Here is a 24,583-nt window from a genome sequence, read left to right as displayed (position 1 = left end):
CTATAGCTTTATATCTATATATATAATGTATACTGCGCCTAAATTTAGTGCCCCCTCTCTCTTTTTTTTTTGCTTCTGGCTCTGTAAGGGGGACGGCGGCGCGGCTCCGGGACCGAACATCAAGGCTGGGCCTGCGGTCGATCCCTCTGGAGCTAATGGTGTCCAGTAGCCTAAGAAGCCCAATCCGGCTGCAAGCAGGCGAGTTCGCTTCTTCTCCCCTTAGTCCCTCGCTGCAGTGAGCCTGTTGCCAGCAGGTCTCACTGAAAAGAACAAATTCTAAGACTATAACTTTCTAAGAGCTCAGGAGAGCCCCTAGTGTGCATCCAACCTCGGCCGGGCACGAAATCTAACTGAGGCTTGGAGGAGGGTCATAGTGGGAGGAGCCAGTGCACACCAGGTAGTCTAAGATCTTTCTAGAGTGCCCAGCCTCCTTCGGAGCCCGCTATTCCCCATGGTCCTTACGGAGTGCCCAGCATCCACTAGGACGTTAGAGAAAATAGAATGACTTCTTCGCTTCCACGTTAATCTTTCTCTAAATCTATAGGTGAACAGAAATTGCCCCAGAGGATATATTTAGTTATGAAAGTAAACAAATATTAATTATTTCTGGAGCTTTCACCCTACTTGGACATATTTCCCATGACTTGTTGGCTTATTGTGGTCAGACACATTTAAGATTTTGTTTTGCTTGTGAGTGTAATTTCCTGTCACTAAATCATTCTCTGAGTGTCTTATTAACTGTTTCTGCTCACTCACTTCCCCAGCACTAAAGACATCATGGACTGAGATACACAGGACTGTAATGACATCATGGACTGAGATACACAGGACTGTAATGACATCATGGACTGAGATACACAGGACTGTAATGACATCATGGACTGAGATACACAGGACTGTAATGACATCATGGACTGAGATACACAGGACTGTAATGACATCATGGACTGAGATACACAGGACTGTAATGACATCATGGACTGAGATACACAGGACTGTAATGACATCATGGACTGAAATACACAGGGCTGTAATGACATCATGGACTGAGATACACAGGACTGTGAATGACATCAGAGACTGAGATACACAGGACTGTGAATGACATCAGAGACTGAGATACACAGGGCTGTAATGACATCATGGACTGAGATACACAGGGCTGTAATGACATCATGGACTGAGATACACAGGACTGTAATGACATCATGGACTGAGATACACAGGGCTGTAATGACATCATGGACTGAGATACACAGGACTGTAATGACATAATGGACTGAGATACACAGGAATGTAATGACATCATGGACTGAGATACACAGGACTGTAATGACATCATGGACTGAGATACACAGGACTGTAATGACATAATGGACTGAGATACACAGGACTGTGAATGACATCAGAGACTGAGATACACAGGGCTGTAATGACATCATGGACTGAGATACACAGGACTGTAATGACATCATGGACTGAGATACACAGGGCTGTAATGACATCATGGACTGAGATACACAGGACTGTAATGACATAATGGACTGAGATACACAGGACTGTAATGACATCATGGACTGAGATACACAGGACTGTGAATGACATCAGAGACTGAGATACACAGGGCTGTAATGACATCATGGACTGAGATACACAGGACTGTAATGACATCATGGACTGAGATACACAGGACTGTAATGACATCATGGACTGAGATACACAGGACTGTAATGACATAATGGACTGAGATACACAGGACTGTGAATGACATCAGAGACTGAGATACACAGGGCTGTAATGACATCATGGACTGAGATACACAGGACTGTAATGACATCATGGACTGAAATACACAGGGCTGTAATGACATCATGGACTGAGATACACAGGACTGTGAATGACATCAGAGACTGAGATACACAGGACTGTGAATGACATCAGAGACTGAGATACACAGGACTGTAATGACATCATGGACAGATACACAGGACTGTAATGACATCATGGACTGAGATACACAGGACTGTAATGACATCATGGACTGAGATACACAGGGCTGTAATGACATCATGGACTGAGATACACAGGACTGTAATGACATCATGGACTGAGATACACAGGGCTGTAATGACATCATGGACTGAGGTACACAGGACTGTAATGACATCATGGACGGAGATACACAGGACTGTAATGACATCATGGACTGAGATACACAGGACTGTGAATGACATCAGAGACTGAGATACACAGGGCTGTAATGACATCACGGACTGAGATACACAGGGCTGTAATGACATCATGGACTGAGATACACAGGACTGTAATGACATCATGGACTGAGATACACAGGAATGTAATGACATCATGGACTGAGATACACAGGACTGTAATGACATCATGGACTGAGATACACAGGACTGTGTTGCATATTCAGTGCTGGAACAATGCTTGGGAGGCAGTGAGATCGGTCATGCAGTTCAGAACATAAAGCTGTAACCTGCCCCAACAGCACCGGTCCCTAATATAATCCGCTATCTGCATGTGTTGCTGAGGTGTAGAAAGGCCAATAATTACTGGGGATCCCACCTGACCTACCCTGCCCTTTGTGCTGAAATATCTGGGTACCGCGCTGATGTAAGGGACCCAGAACAATACATCCACATGAATACTGACGGCATTTTAGCACCAGTCCAGCTGTGACACAATTTAACCCTTAGATTGTACTTTTCCCCCACTATCCATACTGCACTTGAACCTTACCGTCCAGGAGTGGATTGTTTTGTTGATCCAGCGTTCTCAAAGAGCTGAGCTTTAGCTGCCACCCTGTGGGGGGAAATACACAGCCCTTACTACAACAACAAAAAATCATGTATATTTGTAACATATTATTAATTAGTTTTGATGTAGGAGTATTATGCAAATTAAAATACACAATTGTCGAATTTGTAATTTACAACTGTGACACATTAGACAGGATGACGACGTAGCCTATAGAATCGCTGGGACTTACGTCCAGATTGATCAAACCTTGGAGAGTGATAAATTGCACAGTGATAAAGTACCAACAAATCAGCTCCTGTCATTTTTCAAACACAGCCTGTAACATGGCAGCTAGGAGCTGATTGGCTGGTACTTTATCACCGTGCAATTTATTACTTTCCAAGGCTTGATAAATCTGAGCCTAAGTACCTCATGAATATGAATCAGACTCAATGGTACAAGTCGTGGTTTGGCGTGCGCGCCAAAAAATGGGTGTGGCCAAATGCCACGTGGGGCGTGGTCAATGAAAATGGGGCGTGATACACATATGGGGGGAGGGGCATATACACATATGACCCCAATAGTACCAGATACACGTTGCCCCACAGTGCCAAATATACATTGCCCCACAGTGCCAGATACACAAATGCCCCACTGTGTCAGATATGCCCCCAGTGCCAGATACACGTCCCCGCAGTGCCAGACATGCCCCCAGTGCCAGATACACATGTCCTCCCAGTGCCAGATATGCCCCCAATGCCAGATACACATGTCCCCCCAGTGCCAGATATGCCCCCAGTGCCAGATACACGTCTCCCCAGTGCCAGATACACATGTACCTGCAGTGCCAGATATGCCCCCAGTGCCAGATACACATGTACCTGCAGTGCCAGATATGCCCCCAGTGCCAGATACACATGTACCTGCAGTGCCAGATATGCCCCCAGTGCCAGATACACATGTACCTGCAGTGCCAGATATGCCCCCAGTGCCAGATACACATGTACCTGCAGTGCCAGATATGCCCCCAGTGCCAGATACACATGTCCCCCCAGTCCCAGATACACATGTCCCCCCAGTGCCAGATATGCCCCCAATGCCAGATACACATGTCCCCCCAGTGCCAGATATGCCCCCAGTGCCAGATACACATGTCCCCCCAGTGCCAGATACACATGTACCCGCAGTGCCAGATATGCCCCCAGTGCCAGATACATATGTTCCCGCAGTGCCAGATATGCCCCGAGTGCCAGATACACATGACCCCCCAGTGACAGATATACCCCCAGTACCAGATATGCTCCCAGTGCCAGATATGCCCCCAGTGCCAGGTACACATGACCCCCCCAGTACTAGATATGCCCCCAATGCCAGATATGCCCCCAGTGCCAGATACACATGTCCCCGCAGTGCCAGATACACATGTCCCCGCAGTGCCAGATATGCTCCCAGTGCCAGATACACATGACCCCCCAGTGCCAGATATGCCCCCAGTGCCAGGTACACATGTCCCCCCAGTGCCAGATATGCCCCCAGTACCAGAAGTGCCCCCAGTACCAAGTACACATGTCCCCGCAGTGTCAGATATGCCCCCAGTGCCAGATATACCCCCAGTGCCAGATACACATGTTCCCGCAGAGCCGGATATGCCCCCAGTGCCAGATACACATGTCCCTGCAGTGCCAGATATACCCCCAGTGCCAGATACACATGTCCTCCCAGTGCCAGATATGCCCCTAGTACCAGATATGCCCCCAGTTCCAGATATGCCCCCAGTGACAGGTACACATGCACCCCCCCCCCCCCCCCCCCCCCTGCTGCTCACTGCTGCTACTGTCCTGTGAGTGAGGGGAGGAGAGCGCAGCAGTGCGGGTGTCTACCTTCTATTCAGTGCCGATCGGTGAGCCAATCACAGCTCGCGGTCCGGCAGCCAATCAGGAGCCTTGGCTGCCAGTCCGCGAGCTCTGATTGGCTCATGGGCCGGCGCTGAATTGAAGGGAGATACAGAGGGGCAGGAGAGGCGCACGCTGCGCGGTGAGCAGCAGCAGAGGGAGGGAGTGGCGGCCCGGTGGCACGCTTAAATTCTTAAGGGTACGCCGTACCCACCCGTACCCGCCACACAGAGGATATATAACCACAGAATGCTCACATCGATCCTGGTCTCTGGTAGCCATTACTGGAACCCGTGTCCAACCTTCTTCTCATAACCTTTGGAGGTAAATCCGGATAAGCCTTTGTGGCATCCATAGATGATAAGCTCTGAGTAGAAGGACTTCGACTTTTAATACCTAAAGCAAATGAAGCAGCAAATTCAAAATCAATTATACTACAGACTACGGTGATAAAGTACCAACCAAACAGCTCGTAACTTCAAACACAGCCTGTGACATGGCAGCTAGGAGCTGATTGGTTGGTACTCTATCACGTGCTATTTATCACTCTTTAAGGCTTGATAAATGGGGGCCTACTGTACATGCCAGACTACCTGAAGGAAACATGTAAGAAACAACCGCATAACTAATGACCTATTGGGCAATGCAGTCACATTCCTTTATACCCCTACAGTTATCCTCAATGCTGCTGCCCGGCTCATTTTCCTCACCAAACGCACTACGTCCACCTCTCCTCTCTTACTAGACCTTCACTGGCTCCCCTTCCCTTTCAGAATCCATTTCAAGCTTCTCACACTTGCTTACAAAGCCTTCACCCACTCCTCTCCCATCTACATCTCTGATCTTATCTCGCTTTACACTCCCACCCGTCCTCTTCGCTCTGCTAATGCACGCCGACTCTCCTGCCTATGGATTACTTCCTCCCACTCCTACCTCCAAGATTTTTCACGTGCTGCACCACTTCTCTGGAATTCCCTACCTCTCCCCCTCAGACTCTCCACCTCTCTACAAAACTTCAAACGGGCTCTCAAGACCCACTTCTTCACCAAACCCAGCCGAATCTCATCCTAAACCTCTGTTCCACGCTCTCTATGTACCCCATCTGTCTCACCCCTGTCTGTCTACCCCTCCCCTTTAGAATGTAAGCTCTCACGAGCAGGGCCCTCTTCCCTCATGTGCTTACCCTTTTCTTACTTTAATAATCTTCAGCTGCACCAAATCCAGCAGTCTTCTGCCACCTGATACTTATTCCAGTGTCATCTGCTGATGTAACTATGTTTATTTACCCTGTACTTGTCCTATATTGTCGTCAACTGTAAGTTGCTGTTTTCCTGTTTGATTATTTGTTTATGTACTCTGTAATTGGGCGCTGCGGAACCCTTGTAGCGCCATATAAATAAAGGATAATAATAATAATAATAATAATAATAAGAAGATTTTATTCACCGGAAAATCTATTTCTCGTAGTCCGTAGTGGATGCTGGGGACTCCGTAAGGACCATGGGGAATAGACGGGCTCCGCAGGAGACTGGGCACTCTAAAGAAAGATTTAGTACTATCTGGTGTGCACTGGCTCCTCCCTCTATGCCCCTCCTCCAGACCTCAGTTAAGGAAACTGTGCCCGGAAGAGCTGACATTACAAGGAAAGGATTTTGGAATCCAGGGTAAGACTCATACCAGCCACACCAATCACACCGTATAACTTGTGATACTTATCCAGTCAACAGTATGAACAACAACAGGGCATCAAACAATGGATGCCAACATAACATAACCCTTTATTAAGCAATAACTATATACACGTATTGCAGAAAGTCCGCACTAGGGACGGGCGCCCAGCATCCACTACGGACTACGAGAAATAGATTTACCGGTGAGTAAAATCTTATTTTCTCTAACGTCCTAGTGGATGCTGGGGACTCCGTAAGGACCATGGGGATTATACCAAAGCTCCCAAACGGGCGGGAGAGTGCGGATGACTCTGCAGCACCGAATGGGCAAACACAAGGTACTCCTCAGCCAGGGTATCAAACTTGTAGAATTTTGCAAATGTGTTTGAACCCGACCAAGTAGCAGCTCGGCAAAGCTGTAATGCCGAGACCCCTCGGGCAGCCGCCCAAGAAGAGCCCACCTTTCTCGTGGAATGGGCTTTCACTGATTTTGGATGCGGCAATCCAGCCGCAGAATGAACCTGCTGAATCGTGTTACAGATCCAGCGGGCAATGGTTTGCTTTGAAGCAGGAGCACCCAACTTGTTGGCGGCATACAGGATAAACAGCGAGTCAGTTTTCCTGACTCCAGTCGTCCTGGCTACATAAATCTTCAAAGCCCTGACTACCTCAAGCAACTTGGAGTCCTCCAAGTCACGAGTAGCCGCAGGCACCACTATAGGTTGGTTCAAGTGAAAGGATGACACCACCTTTGGCAGAAATTGTGGACGAGTCCGTAATTCTGACTTGTCCATATGGAAAACCAGATAGGGGCTTTTACACGACAAAGCCGCCAATTCTGACACACGCCTAGCCGAAGCTAAGGCCAATAGCATGACCACTTTCCACGTGAGATACTTCAGCTCCACGGTCTTAAGTGGCTCAAACCAGTGGGATTTCAGGAAACCCAACACCACGTTGAGATCCCAAGGTGCCACTGGTGGCACAAAAGGGGGCTGAATATGCAGCACTCCCTTAACAAACGTCTGAACTTCAGGAAGAGAAGCCAGTTCCTGTTGAAAGAAAATGGATAGGGCCGAAATCTGGACCTTTATGGATCCCAACTTCAAGCCCATAGTCACTCCAGACTGTAGAAAGTGCAGAAACCTGCCCAGCTGGAATTCCTCTGTAGGGGCCTTCCTGGCCTCACACCAAGCAACATATTTTCGCCATATACGGTGATAATGCTTTGCTGTCACGTCCTTCCTAGCTTTTATCAGCGTAGGAATAACTTCCTCCGGAATGCCTTTTTCCGCTAGGATCCGGCGTTCAACCGCCATGCCGTCAAACGCAGCCGCGGTAAGTCTTGGAACAGACAGGGTCCCTGTTGCAACAGGTCCTGTCTGAGAGGTAGAGGCCACGGGTCCTCTGTGAGCATTTCTTACAGTTCCGGGTACCAAGTCCTTCTTGGCCAATCTGGAACAATTAGTATTGTTCTCACTCCTCTTCGTCTTACGATTCTCAGTACCTTGGGTATGAGAGGAAGAGGCGGAAACACATAAACCGACTGGAATACCGACGGTGTTACCAGTGCGTCCACAGCTATCGCCTGAGGGTCTCTTGACCTGGCGCAATACCTTTGTAGTTTTTTGTTGAGGCGGAATGCCATCATGTCTACCTGTGGCAGTTCCCACCGACCTACAATCTGCGCGAAGACTTCTTGATGAAGTCCCCACTCTCCCGGGTGGAGGTCGTGCCTGCTGAGGAAGTCTGCTTCCCAGTTGTCCACCCCCGGAATGAACACTGCTGACAGTGCTTGCACGTGATTCTCCGCCCACCGGAGAATCCTGGTGGCTTCCGCCATCGTGACTCTGCTTCTTGTGCCGCCCTGGCGGATTACATGAGCCACCGCGGTGATGTTGTCTGACTGAATCAGCACCGGTTGGTTGCGAAGCAGGGGCTCCGCTTGACTCAGGGCGTTGTATATGGCCCTTAGTTACAGGATATTTATGTGCAGACAAGCCTCCTGACTTGACCACAACCCTTGGAAGTTTCTTCCCTGAGTGACTGCCCCCCAACCTCGGAGGCTCGCATCCGTGGTCACTAGGACCCAGTCCTGTATGCCGAACCTGCGGCCCTCGAGAAGGTGAGCACTCTGTAGCCACCACAGAAGAGACACCCTGGCCCTGGGGGACAGGGTGATCAGCCGATGCATCTGAAGATGCGATCCGGACCATTTGTCCAACAGATCCCATTGAAAGATCCTCGCATGGAACCTGCCGAAGGGAATGGCTTCGTACGATGCCACCATCTTTCCCAGGACTCGCGTGCAGTGATGCACCAACACCTGTTTCGGTTTTAATAGGTTTCTGACTAGAGTCACTAGCTCTTGAGCCTTCTCCGCCGGGAGAAACACCTTCTTCTGGTCTGTGTCCAGAATCATGCCCAGAAAGGGCAGACGCGTCGTAGGAATCAGCTGCGACTTTGGGATATTCAGAATCCAGCCATGCTGTTGCAACACTTCCTGAGAGTGCGCTACGCTGATCTGCAACTGCTCTCTGGACCTCGCCTTTATGAGGAGATCGTCCAAGTATGTGATAATTGTGACTCCTTGCTTTCTCAGGAACACCATCATTTCTGCCATTACCTTGGTAAATATTCTCGGTGCCGTGGAGAGCCCATACGGCAACGTCTGGAATTGGTAATGACAGTCCTGTACCACAAATCTGAGGTACTCCTGATGAGGCGGATAAATGGGGACATGCAAGTAAGCATCCTTGATGTCCAGAGACACCAGAAAATCCCCCTCTTCCAGGCTTGCAATGACCGCTCTGAGCGATTCCATTTTGAACTTGAATCTTTTCAGATAAATGTTCAGGGATTTTAAATTTAATATGGGTCTGACCGAACCGTCCGGTTTCGGTACCACAAACATTGTGGAATAGTATCCCTTTCCCTGTTGAAGAAGGGGAACCTTTACCACCACCTGCTGGAGAAATAGCTTGTGAATTGCCGCTACCACTACTTCCCTTTCTATGGGGGAAGCTGGCAGGGCCGATTTGAGGTAACGGTGAGGGGGCATCACTTCGAATTCCAACTTGTATCCCTGAGACACAATCTGTATAGCCCAGGGATCCACCTGTGAGCGAACCCACTGGTGGCTGAAATGTCGAAGACGCGCCCCCACTGCTCCCGGCTCCACCTGTGGAGCCCCAGCGTCATGCGGTGGATTTAGTGGAAGCCGGGGAGGACTTCTGTTCCTGGGAACTAGCTGTAAGGTGCAGCTTTTTTCCTCTACCCCTGCCTCTGGCAAGAAAGGAAGCACCTCTGACCTTCTTGCTTCTTTGCGAGCGAAAGGACTGCATTTGGTAATACGGTGCTTTCTTAGGTTGTGAGGGAATATATGGCAAAAAGTTTGACTTCCCAGCAGTAGCTGTGGAAACCAGGTCCGAGAGACCGTCCCCAAACAATTCCTCACCCTTGTAAGGTAACACCTCCATGTGTTTTTGGAGTCGGCATCACCTGTCCACTGCCGAGTCCACAGGACCCTCCTGGCAGAGATTGACATTGCATTAATTCTAGAGCCCAGTAGGCAAATGTCCCTCTGGGCATCCCTCATATATAGGACAGTGTCTTTTATATGCCCCAGGGTCAGCATAATGGTATCCCTGTCTAAGGTATCCATTTCCTCAGACAGATTATTTGTGTCCACGCTGCTACAGCACTACACATCCAAGCCGACGCAATTGCCGGCCTCAGTAGAGTCCCTGAATGTGTATAAACAGATTTCAGGATACTTTCCTGCTTTCTATCTGCAGGATCCTTTAGGGCGGCCGTATCCTGCGACGGCAGGGCCACCTTCTTAGATAAGCGTGTGAGAGCTTTATCTACCCTAGGGGAGGATTCCCAGCGCACCCTGTCCGCTGGCGGGAAAGGGTACACCATAAGTAACCTTTTGGAAATCAGCACCTTCTTATCAGGGGAATCCCACGCTCTTTCACATAACTCATTCAACTCATGTGAAGGGGGAAAAGTCACCTCTTGCTTTTTCTCCCCATACATATGAACCCTCTTGTCAGGGACAGGGTTTACCTCTGATATGTGCAAAACATCTTTCATCGCTATAATCATGTAGCGGATGGCCTTAGTCATTTTAGGTTGCAATTTTGCATCATTGTCGTCGACACTGGAGTCAGAATCCGTGTCGACATCTGTGTCAACCATTTTGGATAGTGGGCACTTTTGAGACCCTGAGGGCCTCTGCGCTGTAGGATCAGGCATGGGTTGAGACCCTGACTGGCCCAAGGTATCAGCTTTATCCAACCTTTTATGTAAGGAGTTTACATTATCATTTAACACCTTCCACATATCCATCCAATAAGGTGTCGGCACCGTCGGTGGCGACACGTCATTCATCTGCACTTGCTCTGCCTCCACATAGCCCTCTTCGTCAAACATGTCGACACACGCGTACCGACACACCACACACACAGGGGAAGCTCTAAATGAGGACAGGACCCCCACAAGGCCTTTTGGAGAGACAGAGAGAGAGTATGCCAGCACACACCCCAGCGCTATATGACCCAGGAATCACACAGTAACTTAGTGTTTACCCAGTAGCTGCTGTATTATGATTAATGCGCCTAAATTTACGAGCCCCCCCTCTCTTTTTTACCCTTCTACCGTGAATCTGCAGGGGAGAGCCTGGGGAGCTTCCTCTCAGCGGAGCTGTGGAGAGAAAATGGCGCTGGTGAGTGCTGAGGAAGAAGGCCCCGCCCCCTCAGCGGCGGGCTTCTGTCCCACAATTTTGTATAAAAATAATGGCGGGGGCTCATGCATATAACAGTGTCCAACTGTATATATGCTGCTTTTGCCAGGAGGTATCAATTGCTGCCCAGGGCGCCCCCCCCTGCGCCCTGCACCCTACAGTGACCGGAGTGTGTGGGTTAGTGTGGGCGCAATGGCGCACAGCTGCAGTACTGTGCGCTACCTCATGTGAAGACAGGAGTCTTCTGCCGCCGATTTCGATGTCTTCTTGCTTCTGCCGGCTTCTGTCTTCTCGCTCTGCGAGGGGGACGGCGGCGCGGCTCCGGGAACGGACGACAAGGTCAGGTCCTGTGTTCGAACCCTCTGGAGCTAATGGTGTCCAGTAGCCTAAGAAGCGCAACCTAGCCGCAGTTAGTAGGTTTGCTTCTCTCCCCTCAGTCCCACGTAGCAGAGAGTCTGTTGCCAGCAGAAGCTCTCTGAAAATAAAAAACCTAACTAAAATACTTTCTTATTAGCAAGCTCAGGAGAGCTCACTAAAAGCACCCAGCTCTGTCCGGGCACAGATTCTAACTGAGGTCTGGAGGAGGGGCATAGAGGGAGGAGCCAGTGCACACCAGGTAGTACTAAATCTTTCTTTAGAGTGCCCAGTCTCCTGCGGAGCCCGTCTATTCCCCATGGTCCTTACGGAGTCCCCAGCATCCACTAGGACGTTAGAGAAAATGAGTTTAATCTTATGACAGCATGACACTCACTTATATATTTTAAGCTTTGGCTAATAATGTAATTATCTCTCGCCATTCATAAATCAGCTAATACCAAATGAGAACAAATAACAGCTAAGATGAAACAGTAAAAGTCTTTACTCGCACAGTGAAGCACGCTGCTGATTGGACAGCACAGCGGCCACCCAATCAGCATGATGGAGAAATTCCATTGATTGCTGATTGCCGAGCCCTGGATCACTGGCCGCTACAGATAAGTATAGCGGAACTACTGCAGTGACAGACACAGAAACCCCCACTGGGTGAAGGGGATTATTTATTTATTTACAGTTTCTTATATAGCGCAGCATATTCCGTTGCACTTGGATTTATATCAAAATAAGTGGGATTCTTTGTATTTGCGTCAACTTTGAAATTGTACGCATGACAGGGTTTCCAAAACCGTGTCCTCAAGGCTCCCTAACAGTCCAGGTTTTAAGGATATCCAGCTATACAGATGGAGCCCTTCTCATCTAACCCTTTAATAGAATTAAGTGAGCCAGGGCAGTCGGACTTAATCCCCTACTGTAATTACTTAATCCCCTGATGTATTGTTCTTTGTATTGTATAGTAGCTGAGAACAGATGAAATACATATGCTAATAAGCCTTGGTGCACCTAGGTGCAGCAGAGAAGCCTAGCTGAGCGAGGCTCCACCCGTACATGGCTTTGGCATAGTCAAGAGACACCAGAAGCTGATGCCTAAATATCATTACATGCCCTGCGGCGGGACCCGCAGGACTAATCTACTTGTGTGAGCAAATGGCAATGGGACCTGTGGAAACGCTATGCAATGTGTCTAGAAATGGAATCCTTGCTTCGAAAGTGGGGTCTCTGTGTTCCGTAGCTTTAGCCAAAAGAAGAATGTTGTTGTTTTAGCACTTCAAAGAGCAAATACATAAGGATAAAGGATACATTACTGAATGTTGGTGAAAGGCGTGTACATTGCTTGATCAATCATTTACCCTGATGGGTAACCTACCTTCTGTGGAAGGTAAGGAGCGAAGGGAGGGAGCCGCAGAGCGTTTCAGCCCAGGCAGCTCAAAGAGTCCTTTCTTGGTCAGGTCAATCGGAGGAGAGATATTCCCAGGGCTGGTCAAAGATGACACGCTCTGACAGTCCGACTCCACGTCCGTTTTTGAGGCATCCTCCTTGGAGCTGGACTCGGGGCTTGTAGTCCAAAGACTAGAGCTCTTCTGACCATTAGAGGAGGGTGTGGAGGTGACCCATGGGATGCCGCCTCCCTTCTTGTCCCTTAGTGGGGACGATGCAGACCGTGAGTTGACATTTTGTTCGGAGGAATGTGAAGAGAGCGACTCGATGCTGCCCATAGGGGTGCTGGTTGGGCTGCTGCTATAGGAGTCACCTGTGGAGACAAATAAAACCATTGCAACGACCTCATAAGCAACGCTCCACAACCCCACTGAAGGCTTAATTCTGAGCGGCACACAAAGAGGCAACCATATATGGATCCACATGGTCATGTAGCTACTGTATGCACACATCTACAAAGCCTATAGTTGCAGCTCCTACATGGCACTCCCACAAGACCACCATATGCATCAGAATCAGCTTTATTGGCCAGGTGTACTCACGTACACTAGGAATTGTTTGTGGTACAATGCATCGCCAAGCAGCAACATGAAGGGGGAATACATAGCATAAGAAGGGGGAAGAACGTAGCATACATTACAAACATTACACGTATGAGGTCATACTGCACATTGCAACTGTACGATAGACTCGACATATTATACATGTAAAAACGAAGGCTGCCTGGCAGAGCAGCACCAAGGCAGCCATCCACGGCGCTATCTTGAACTCATTTATAATGTTATGTGATCCAAAAATTATAATGGGGTCATGAGTAGAGTTATTAATAATAATAATAATAATAATAATTTTATCTATATAGCGCTCTTTCTCCAAACAGGACTCAAGGTGCTTTACAGACATCAAAACAATAAACATAATACCGAGGATTAATACAGCAATACACAGGCCACACAGACATAAAAATGAAAACCTAGAATGCATAGAGTAATCATAATGCTGGATTGGTGTAGGCATTTTGGGTAATAACTTCCATGAGTTGTGTATTCCACCCTCACAGGGTACCGGGGGGAGGTGTCGACCGGGCGCGGCGGTAGTGGTGATGTCAGCGGGGGCGGTGCATGCTCAGCGGACATGGGGGTATTTTGTACAAAAATTACACCAATGATGCTGTGGAGTGCCATCGCAGGGACAGAGCTTGACCGCAAGCTCTGTCCCTGCATGCGATAATTGATACATCCCTGCGATGTAATCAATTATCGCAGTGCGAGTTGGGGCGATTTTATCACCTGTCATCCGCATCCTGGATGCGGATGGTGATAAACAGGCCCCTAACTGTTTTCAAAGCATCGAACTTTCATGAATGTTTCATTAGCGTTTTCCCCTATCAAAAGTCAAGATCCACTGAAATAAATGTAAAGCTCTCTAGCTTGTCACACCCATACTGTTAAAAGAAATGACAAATAAATCCCATCTGAGATACTTCTGCAACAATGCTGAGCAGCTGACATACGCGTATTCTAAAACACAGGCATGACAAGTCAGTTTATGTCAACTAGAAGTACTCTGGTGCCATCTACTGGTCATAACAGGTACAACAGCCGCTTTTAAACGGCAAAGATTTTGGCTTTAAGCATGCACAGGAATATCACTGTTCACTGTACTTCATATACAGTATATTTGATCAACCGTCATCAAGTGATAATCTTTTGTACCATGTATGATTGCTCTGATGTGGTCTATCACATAAATGCCTTAAAGAGTAATCTTTGTCCAGTGATCATGTCATCTGTAGGCAACACATTTATTTGGGTGTTTTCCCGGGTGTGGTATGGAAGGTAGATAGTAACTAGGTTGACCACTATTGGTCGACAGTAACTAGGTCGACAGGGTCTCTAGGTCCTTTAGGTCGACAGGTCAAAAGGTCGACATGAGTTTTTAATGTTTTTTCTGGTGTCGTTTTCTTCGTAGAGTGACCAGGAACCCCAATTAGTGCACCGACCGTTCCAATCATAGTCCATGTGGATCGTTAAGTATGAAAAGGTTCAACAAAAGAAAAAAATTGTGAAAAACTCATGTCGACCTTTTCACTTAGGGCATGTCGACCTAGAGACCCTGTCGACCTAGTTACTGTCGACCAATAATGGTCGACCTAGATAGTGTCGACCTAGAGACCGGATCCCGTTTTCCCACCCCTCCATTGGCAATGGACCCCCCAGTGGTCTTAAATCCCAACAACAGTACACCCTCTTAGTTGCACAAAAAACAAAAAAAAATTACATATTTTATAAACCCCCACCCTGTAAAAAGCCCCTTTTTTTGAACCGATGCTGGTGGATCCGGGTAGCCAGGAGATCCATTCTGTACTTGTACAGAACGGATCTAATAATCTACAAGACGGGAACACCGCAGGGCAGCGCGTCGCATGTGATGAGAGGTGGCCAGGTAATGTACTCCTCGCTCTAGTCGCATGCTATGTGATGAAGCCAGGCAAGTGGTTAAGCATAAAGGTGCAAGATCTTTGGTGTAAGACACAAAGGGCGAGATTCAAATATTTTATTGCGCCCCATCTCCCGTCTAAAGTGACGGGAGATCGCGGGGCGATATTCTATTGTCCTCCATTATCGCGCTGATCGCACCCATAAGAGACGGGTTTAGCCGCATAAAGCAGCTAAACCCGACTAAAGTCACGGGCGCGATCGTGACTGGGCGTCCAAACGGGTCACTTTTTGCGCATTTCAGCTCACCACCCCAGGCGACTTGAAATGCTGATATCGCTCCCATCGGCAGCAACATTTGAATACTGCCGGCGGGCGCAATGGGGGTGGGAGGGGAGGACGGAAAATTTGAATCTCGCCCATAAGATCACAACACAGGTATATCTAATTTGAATATATTTCTTTAGGAACTGATACTGTACATCCAGTTATACTCCTTGTAATATAGCCTTTATAACCCTGTAGAAAGCACAAACTTTCTATAGGGGGTTTCCAAATACTTGATTTTAAAACAAGTGAAGCCAGTCCATGAAAACGAGTTTTATGGTAAGAACTTACCTTTGTTAAAACTCTTTCTGCGAGGTACACTGGGCTCCACAAGTCTGGACAATGGGGTGTAGAGTAGGATCTTGATCCGAGGCACCAACAGGCTCAAAGCTTTGACTGTTCCCAGAATGCACAGCGCCGCCTCCTATATCACCCCGCCTCCCAGCACAGGAGCTCAGTTTAGTTAACCAGCCCAATGCAGTAGCAGGAAAAGAGACGACAACGGTTAGTAGCCACATACACCACACTCTCACAACAGGAGAAGTGTCAGCGGCTAATGCCATATGAACCCAAAGAAGCTAAGTGCATCAGGGAGGGCGCCTTGTGGAGCCCAGTGTACCTCGCAGAAAGAGTTTTAACAAAGGTAAGTTCTTACCATAAAACTCGTTTTCTGTTGCGGGGTACACTGGGCTCCACAAGTCTGGACAATGGGGATGTCCTTATGGGAGGGGAGACGCACTGTAGCGGGCACAAGAACCCGGCGTCCAAAGGAAGCATCCTGGGAATTGGCAGTATCGAAGGCATAGAACCTTATGAACGTGTTCCCGGAGGACCACGTAGCCGCCTTGCACAATTGTTCAAGGGACGCACCGCGTTGGTCCGCCCAAGAAGGTCCAACAGACCGAGTAGAATGGGCCGTAATGTGAGCAGGAGCTGACCGACCAGCCTGCACATTAGCATGTGCAATCACCATTCTAATCCATCTGGCCAGGGTCTGCTTGTGAGCAGGCCAGCCACGTTTGTGAAATCCAAACAAAACAAAGGGGTAAATTTACTAAGATGGGAGTTCTATTTAAGATGGGATGTTGCCCATAGCAACCAATCAGATTCTACTTTTCATTTATCTAGCACCTTCTAGAAGATAATACCTGGACTCTGATTGGTTGTTATAGGCAACATCCCATCTTAAATAGAACTCCCATCTTAGTAAATTTACCCCAAAGAGAGAATCAGATTTTCGAATAGAAGCAGTTCTCTTCACATAGATACGGAGAGCCCGTACCACATCCAAAGACCACTCTTTGGGAGACAAATCAGGAGAGACAAAGGCTGGAACCACAATCTCCTGATTAAGGTGGAACGAAGAAACCACCTTAGGTAAATATCCGGGACGAGTCCTAAGAACCGCCCGGTCACGGTGAAAAATCAGATATGGGGAACTACAAGACAAGGCACCCAGATCCGACACTCTCCTAGGAGAGGCAATAGCCAGCAAGAACACCACCTTAAGGGAAAGCCACATAAGGTCAGCTGAACTAAGAGGTTCAAATGGAGGCTCCTGCAACGCCTCCAAAACCACCGACAAGTCCCAAGGAGCCACAGGCGGGACATAGGGAGGTCGGATACGCAACACACCCTGAGTGAAAGTATGAACATCAGGTAAAGTCGCAATTTTTCTCTGAAACCACACCGACAAGGCAGAAATATGAACCTTGAGGGAGGCCAGACGCAGGCCTAAATCTAGGCCCTGCTGCAAGCCAACAGTTTGGCTGTACTAAACTTGGAAGCGTCATAATCGTTAGATGCGCGCCAAACAAAGTATGAATGGCAGACCGTATGGTAAATCCGAGCAGAAGCCGGTTTCCGGGCCCGCAATATAGTTTTAATGACCTCTTCAGAAAAACCCTTAGCCCTCAAGACGGAAGCTTCAAGAGCCACGCCGTCAAAGATAGCCGGGCTAGGTCCTGGTAGACACAAGGGTCCTGAACGAGAAGGTCTGGGCGTTGCGGAAGTAGAATTGGACGCTCTGACGATAGGCCTTGCAGGTCTGAGAACCAGTGCTGTCTGGGCCACGCCGGAGCTATGAGAAGCAGATTTCCTTTTTCTTGCTTGAACTTCCGAATTACCCTGGGCAGGAGTGACACCGGAGGGAACACGTACGGCAGCTGAAACCTCCACGGCACCGCCAGCACATCCACGAATGCTGCTTGAGGATCCCTTGTCCTTGCTCCGAAGACCGGAACCTTGTCATTGTGTTGAGACGCCATCAGATCCACATCTGGAAGACCCCACCTTTCCACGAGGAGTTGAAACACTTCTGGATGGAGGCCCCACTCGCCGACATGCACGTCCTGACGACTGAGAAAGTCCGCTTCCCAATTCAGGACTCCCGGAATGAATATTGCCAATATTGCCGGTAGATGGGGTTCTGCCCAACGTAGAATCCGTGAGGCTTCCTTCATTGCCAAACTGCTTCGAGTGCCGCCTTGATGATTTATGTAAGCCATTGTGGTGGCGTTGTCCGACTGTACTTGAACAGGACGGTTCTGAATCAAATGCTGGGCTAGGTTCAACGCATTGAAGACCGCCCGCAATTCCAGAATGCTGATCGAGAGGAGATATTCCTCCTTGGTCCACCGACCCTGCAAGGAGTGCTGCTCCAGCACCGCGCCACAACCTCTTAGACTGGCATCTGTCGTCAACAGGACCCAGTTGGATATCCAGAAGGGACGGCCCCTGCACAATTGTTGGTCCTGGAGCCACCAGAGCAGCAACAGATGGACCTCCAGAGTCAAAAAGATCATTTGAGACCTGATCCGGTGAGGCAGGCCAACCCACTTGGCTAGAATCAGCTTCTGGAGGGGGCGAGAATGGAATTGAGCATACTCCACCATGTCGAATGCTGACACCATGAGGCCCAGCACCTGCATTGCCGAATGTATCGACACTTGCAGACGAGAAAGGAAGCAACGAATCCTGTCCTGAAGCTTCAGGACTTTCTCCTGAGACAAAAACAACCTCTGGTTGTGAGTGTTCAACAGCGCTCCCAGGTGCACCATGCTCTGAGCAGGGACCAGGGAGGATTTCTTCCAGTTGATGAGCCACCCGTGGGCTTGTAGAAACCGGACTGTCATATCCAGATGACGCAGGAGAAGATCTGGGGAATTTGCCAGGATTAACAAGTCGTCCAGATACGGCAGTATCCTGTCCCCTTGACGGCGGAGTACCACCGTCATCACCGCCATAACTTTGGTGAAGACTCGCGGAGCCGTTGTTAAACCAAAAGGTAACGCCCGAAACTGGTAATGGAGGTTGCCAATAGCGAACCTCAGGTATTGTTGATGTGACACTGCTATAGGAATATGCAGGTAGGCATCCTGTATGTCCAGGGAGACCATGTAGTCCCCAGGTTCCAAGGCCAGAACTATAGAGCGAAGGGTTTCCATTCGGAACTTGGAAACCTTCACAAACCTGGTTAGTGCCTTGAGGTTGAGAATGTGCCGGGAGGACCCATTCGGTTTTGGGACTAGAAACAGCAGAGAATAGTACCCCCGGCCCCTCTGAGCAAGAGGCACCTGTACTACGACTCCTGTATCCAGGAGGGTCTATACCACCAACTGCAGAGTGTTTACCTTTGTCTGGTCCGACGGGACGTCTGTCTGGCAAAATCGATGAGGGGGTCGGTTTTTGAAGGCTATGGCGTAACCTCGAATGACGACTTCCCGTACCCAGGCATCTGAAGTGGTCTTAAACCATTCCTGGGTATACCCTAGAAGCCGGCCCCCCACCCTGGGATCCCACAGGGGGAGGCCCGCCCCGTCATGCGGCAGGCTTATCGGTCTTGGCTGCTGGCTGACGGGCAGCCCAGGCTCTTTTGGGCTTCGGCTTACCAGGTTTGGAAGTGCAGGCCTGCTTATGGTACGCCTGACCTTTTGCTTTACCTGAAGGACGAAAAGGGGCGAAAGGATGTGCCTTTGGCCTTCGACACAGAAGGAGCTGTATTAGGCAGACAGGCAGTTTTGGCAGTAGCCAAGTCAGCCACTATCTTATTTAAGTCCTCCCCAAACAGAATATCTCTCTTGAAAGGGAGTACCTCCAGGGTTTTTCTAAAGTCCAGATCCACAGACAAGGATCTCAGCCACAATATCCTGCGAGCCAGGACTGACGTAGTAGAGGCCTTGGCTGCTAGGATACCGGCATCAGAAGCCGCCTCTTTAATATATCGAGAAGCTGTGACAATATATGACAAGCATTGTCTAGCATGGTCAGAAGAGATTTCAGATTCCAACTCCAAGGCCCATGCTTCAATAGCCTCTGTAGCCCATGTAGCTGCAATAGTGGGCCTTTGTGCAGCACCCGTGAGGGTGTAAATCGCTTTTAGACAACCCTCGACACGTTTATCCGTAGGCTCTTTTAGAGACGTGACGGTAGTGACAGGTAGAGCTGAGGAAACCACCATCCTAGCCACATGTGAGTCTACTGGCGGAGGCGTTTCCCAATTCTTAGACAGCTCTGGCGCGAGGGGATAGCGAGCAAGCATCTTCTTTTGAGGCACAAACTTCGTACCCGGGCTTTGCCAGCGTTCCTGACGTATATCCACTAGGTGGTCAGAGTGAGGTAAAATAAGATTTTAAACCTACCGGTAAATCTTTTTTTCCTAGTCCGTAGAGGATGCTGGGGACTCCGTAAGGACCATGGGGTATAGACGGGCTCCGCAGGAGACATGGGCACTATAAAGAACTTTAGATGGGTGTGCACTGGCTCCTCCCTCTGTGCCTCTCCTCCAGACCTCAGTTAGAGAACTGTGCCCAGAGGAGACGGACAGTACGAGGAAAGGTTTTTTGTTAATCTAAGGGCAAGATTCATACCAGCCCACACCATCCACACCGTATAACCTGGAATATACGCAACCAGACAACAGTATGAACAAAAACAGCATCAGCCAAAGACTGATCTCAACTGTAACATAACCCTTATGTAAGCAATAACTATATGCAAGCCTTGCAGAAATACGTCCGCACTGGGACGGGGGCCCAGCATCCTCTACGGACTAGGAGAAACAGGTTTACCGGTAGGTTTAAAATCTTATTTTCTCTTACGTCCTAGAGGATGCTGGGGACTTCATAAGGACCATGGGGATTATACCAAAGCTCCAGACCGAGCGGGAGAGTGCGGATGACTCTGCAGCACCGATTGAGCAAACATGAGGTCCTCATCAGCCAGGGTATCAAACTTGTAGAACTTTGCAAAAGTGTTTGAACCCGACCAAGTCGCCACTCGGCAAAGCTGTAATGCCGAGACGCTTCAGGCAGCCGCCCAAGAAGAGCACACCTTCCTAGTTGAATGGGCCTTTACCGAATTTGGTAACGGCAATCCAGCCGTAGAATGAGCCTGCTGTTACAGATCCAGCGAGCAATAGTCTGCTTAGAAGCAGAAGCGCCAACCTTGTTGGCTGCATACAGGATAAACAGTGCCTCTGTTTTCCTAACCCGAGCCGTCCTGGCTACATACATCCAAGTCACTCGTGGACACAGGTACCACAATAGGTTGGTTCATATGAAACGATGAAACCACTTTAGGCAAAAATTGAGGACGCGTCCTCAACTCTGCTCTATCCACATGGAAAATCAGATAGGGGCTTTTGTGAGACAAAGCCGCCAATTCGGACACCCGCCTTGCAGATGCCAAGGCCAACAACATGACCACCTTCCAAGTGAGAAATTTTAATTCAACCGTTTGAAGAGGTTCAAACCAGTGCGATTTAAGGAACTGTAACACCACGTTAAGGTCCCACGGTGCCACTGGAGGCACAAAAGGAGGCTGCATGTGCAGCACTCCCTTTACAAAAGTCTGGACTTCTGGGAGAGAAGCCAATTCCTTCTGAAAGAAAATAGATAAGGTCGAAATCTGTACCTTAATGGAGCCTAATTTTAGGCCCATATCCACTCCTGTCTGTAGAAAGCAAGTGGAGAAAACGGCCCAGATGAAATTCCTCAGTAGGAGCATTCTTGGCTTCACACCAAGATACATACTTTCTCCAGATACGGTGATAATGTTTCACCGTCACCTCCTTCCTAGCCTTTATCAGAGTAGGGATGACTTTTTCCGGAATGCCTTTCCCAGCTAGGATTCGGTGTTCAACCGCCATGCCGTCAAACGTAACCGCGGTAAGTCTTGGAACACGCAGGGCCCCTGTTGCAACAGGTCCTCTCTGAGAGGAAGAGGCGACGGATCCTCTGTGAGCATTTCCTGAAGATCTGAATACCAGGCCCTTCGAGGCCAATCTGGAGCAATGAGTATTGTCCGCACGCTTTTTCGTCTTAGGATTCTCAATATCTTTGAGATGAGTGGAAGAGGAGGGAACACATAGACCGACTGAAACACCCACGGTGTCACCGGGGCATCTACTGCTACTGCCTGAGGGTCCCTTGACCTGGCACAATACCTCCGAAGCTTCTTGTTGAGGCGTGACGCCATCATGTCTATTTGAGGAAGTCCCCAATGACTTGTTATCCCTGCAAAAACTTCTTGATGAAGTCCCCACTCCTGGATGGAGATCGTGTCTGCTGAGGAAGTCTGCTTCCCAGTTATCCACTCCCGGAATGAAGACTGCTGCCAACGCGCTTATGTGATTTTCCGCCCAGCGAAGAATCCTGGTGGCTTCCCCCATTGCCGCTCTGCTCCTTGTCCCGCCTTGGCGGTTTACATGAGCCACGGCTGTGACGTTGACTGATTGAAGCTTGAGGTAGGCCGTTGTATATGGCCCTCAATTCCAGTACGTTGATGTGTAGACAAGCCTCCTGGCTTGACCATAGTCCCTGAAAATTTCTTCCTTGTGTGACTGCTCCCCATCCTCGGAGGCTCGCGTCCATGGTCACCAGAACCCAGTCTTGAATGCCGAACCTGCGACCCTCGAGAAGGTGAGCACTCTGCAGCCACCACAGGAGAGACACCCTGGCCCTGGGGGACAGGCTTATTTTCTGATGTATTTGTAGATGAGACCCCGATCACTTGTCCAGAAGGTCCCACTGAAACGTCCTCGCATGGAACCTGCCGAAGGGGATGGCCTCGTAGGTCGCCACCATTTTTCCTAGTACTCGAGTGCAGTGATGGACTGACACTCTTTTTGGTTTTAGCAGGTCTCTGACCATGTTCTGGAGTTCCTGGGCTTTGTCCATTGGGAGAAAAGATATGGTGACTAAATCACAGAGAAAAATACGTAATACAGTATATCTTTGTGAAAATCCTATATTAGATAACACCTGACGCACCAAGCCCCCTAAGGTTATAGAATATAGGGATAGCAAGTTGAGTGAAAGACACGAGATGGACACCACTCAGCTATCAATGCACACACAGATAGTCACAGTTTGTTCAATGCAGAGGTTATTACAGACAATAATACTGCACTGGACTAGCTTACACAGCTATATAGTCAATAGATATAATACTACACAGTAAGAAACTGGATGTATATCACAGGGTAATTGTACTATAAAACCCTGACTAAGTGCACTCTTTCTTAACTATCACTGTCTAAAAAGGCAGGTAGAATACTTAAGTGTCATGTAAAGGCACAGCGCTGACAACCAGGCGGCTTTACATAGGAGGATTTGCCCAAGCAGTCCCAGGAACAGTGAGCTGAGGAGTAATGGCACTGCAGACACTGACTGGGAGTGAGGAAAAGACAGATATGCAGCTCCAGGGCGGGAACACTTGCTGGAAATGGCGCCCTGGGGCTGGGGGAGGGGCTTCAGGTCTTAGCCTTATCCCCCTTGCTGGCAAAACCACCGGGTACTGTGGGCGATAGTAAAATCGGTTTTAAGAGAAAACCTGACCTGCGCCCATACCCTGGTGATCTAGTGGGATCGCCTTTACTGCCACAGTGTCCACCGCCAGCGCGCACGGCCCTCCTCCCACTGACCGCACCGGATTGCGACAAAGACTGGGTCCCGCGAGCGGGACCCACTTACCACATCCCGAAGCGCGGCCACGCGATCCTAGAGAGCCCCAGCCGTGTGTGTCTAACATGAAGAAAACCGGAGCCTCCGCTGTAAGTACCCGGCAACCAGGACTCGGGAGTGTACAGCGTCGCTGGGGAGAGCTGGAGCTGCAGCAGAGAATGTCAGAAGACATTTACCACCGCTGCTGCCCTGAAGTCTTCACTTAATCTTCAGAAAAAAAGCCTTTTTAGGGCTGCATGGAGCAGCCCCTCTGTTAAGTGCCTGCTTACTGCAGCACCAACTAACAAACTGAGCTCCTGTGCTGGGAGGCGGGGTGATATAGGAGGCGGCGCTGTGCATTCTGGGAACGGTCAAAGCTTTGAGCCTGTTTGTGCCTCGGATCAAGATCCTACTCTACACCCCATTGTCCAGACTTGTGGAGCCCAGTGTACCCCTGCAGCAGAAAAGAAAATAAGAATTTACTCACCGGTAATTCTATTTCTCATAGTCCGTAGTGGATGCTGGGGACTCCGTAAGGACCATGGGGATTAGCGGCTCCGCAGGAGACTGGGCACAACTATAAAGAAAGCTTTTAGACTACTGGTGTGCACTGGCTCCTCCCACTAAGACCCTCCTCCAGACCTCAGTTAGGATACTGTGCCCGGAAGAGCTGACACAATTAGGAAGGATTTTGAATCCCGGGTAATACTCATACCAGCCACACCAATCACACCGTATAACTCGTGATACAATACCCAGTTAACAGCATGATAACAACTGAGCCTCTCAACAGATAGCTCAAAATAACCCTTTAGTTAAGCAATAACTATATACAAGTATTGCAGACAATCCGCACTTGGGATGGGCGCCCAGCATCCACTACGGACTATGAGAAATAGAATTACCGGTGAGTAAATTCTTATTTTCTCTAACGTCCTAAGTGGATGCTGGGGACTCCGTAAGGACCATGGGGATTATACCAAAGCTCCCA

The 24,583-nt window shown here is 49.0% G+C and overlaps 1 protein-coding gene across 2 annotated transcripts in view; it reads right to left on the bottom strand.

Moving 5' to 3' along the window:
* Positions 1-24,583, bottom strand: part of ARHGAP42 (Rho GTPase activating protein 42) — a 615,245-nt gene that overhangs the window by 65,179 nt on the left and 525,483 nt on the right. For both annotated transcript variants that reach the window (XM_063951500.1, XM_063951501.1), the window contains 3 exons: positions 12,814-13,197; positions 4,913-5,051; positions 2,764-2,826 (listed from right to left, as the gene is read on the bottom strand). In XM_063951500.1, the coding sequence (XP_063807570.1) occupies positions 2,764-2,826; positions 4,913-5,051; positions 12,814-13,197 (586 nt within the window). The remainder of the gene's footprint in view (positions 1-2,763; positions 2,827-4,912; positions 5,052-12,813; positions 13,198-24,583) is intronic.

The sequence above is a fragment of the Pseudophryne corroboree genome, chromosome 2, assembly GCF_028390025.1.
Source record: "Pseudophryne corroboree isolate aPseCor3 chromosome 2, aPseCor3.hap2, whole genome shotgun sequence".
NCBI classification, from domain to species: Eukaryota; Metazoa; Chordata; class Amphibia; order Anura; family Myobatrachidae; genus Pseudophryne; species Pseudophryne corroboree.
This window is presented reverse-complemented; position numbering and strand designations above follow the sequence as displayed.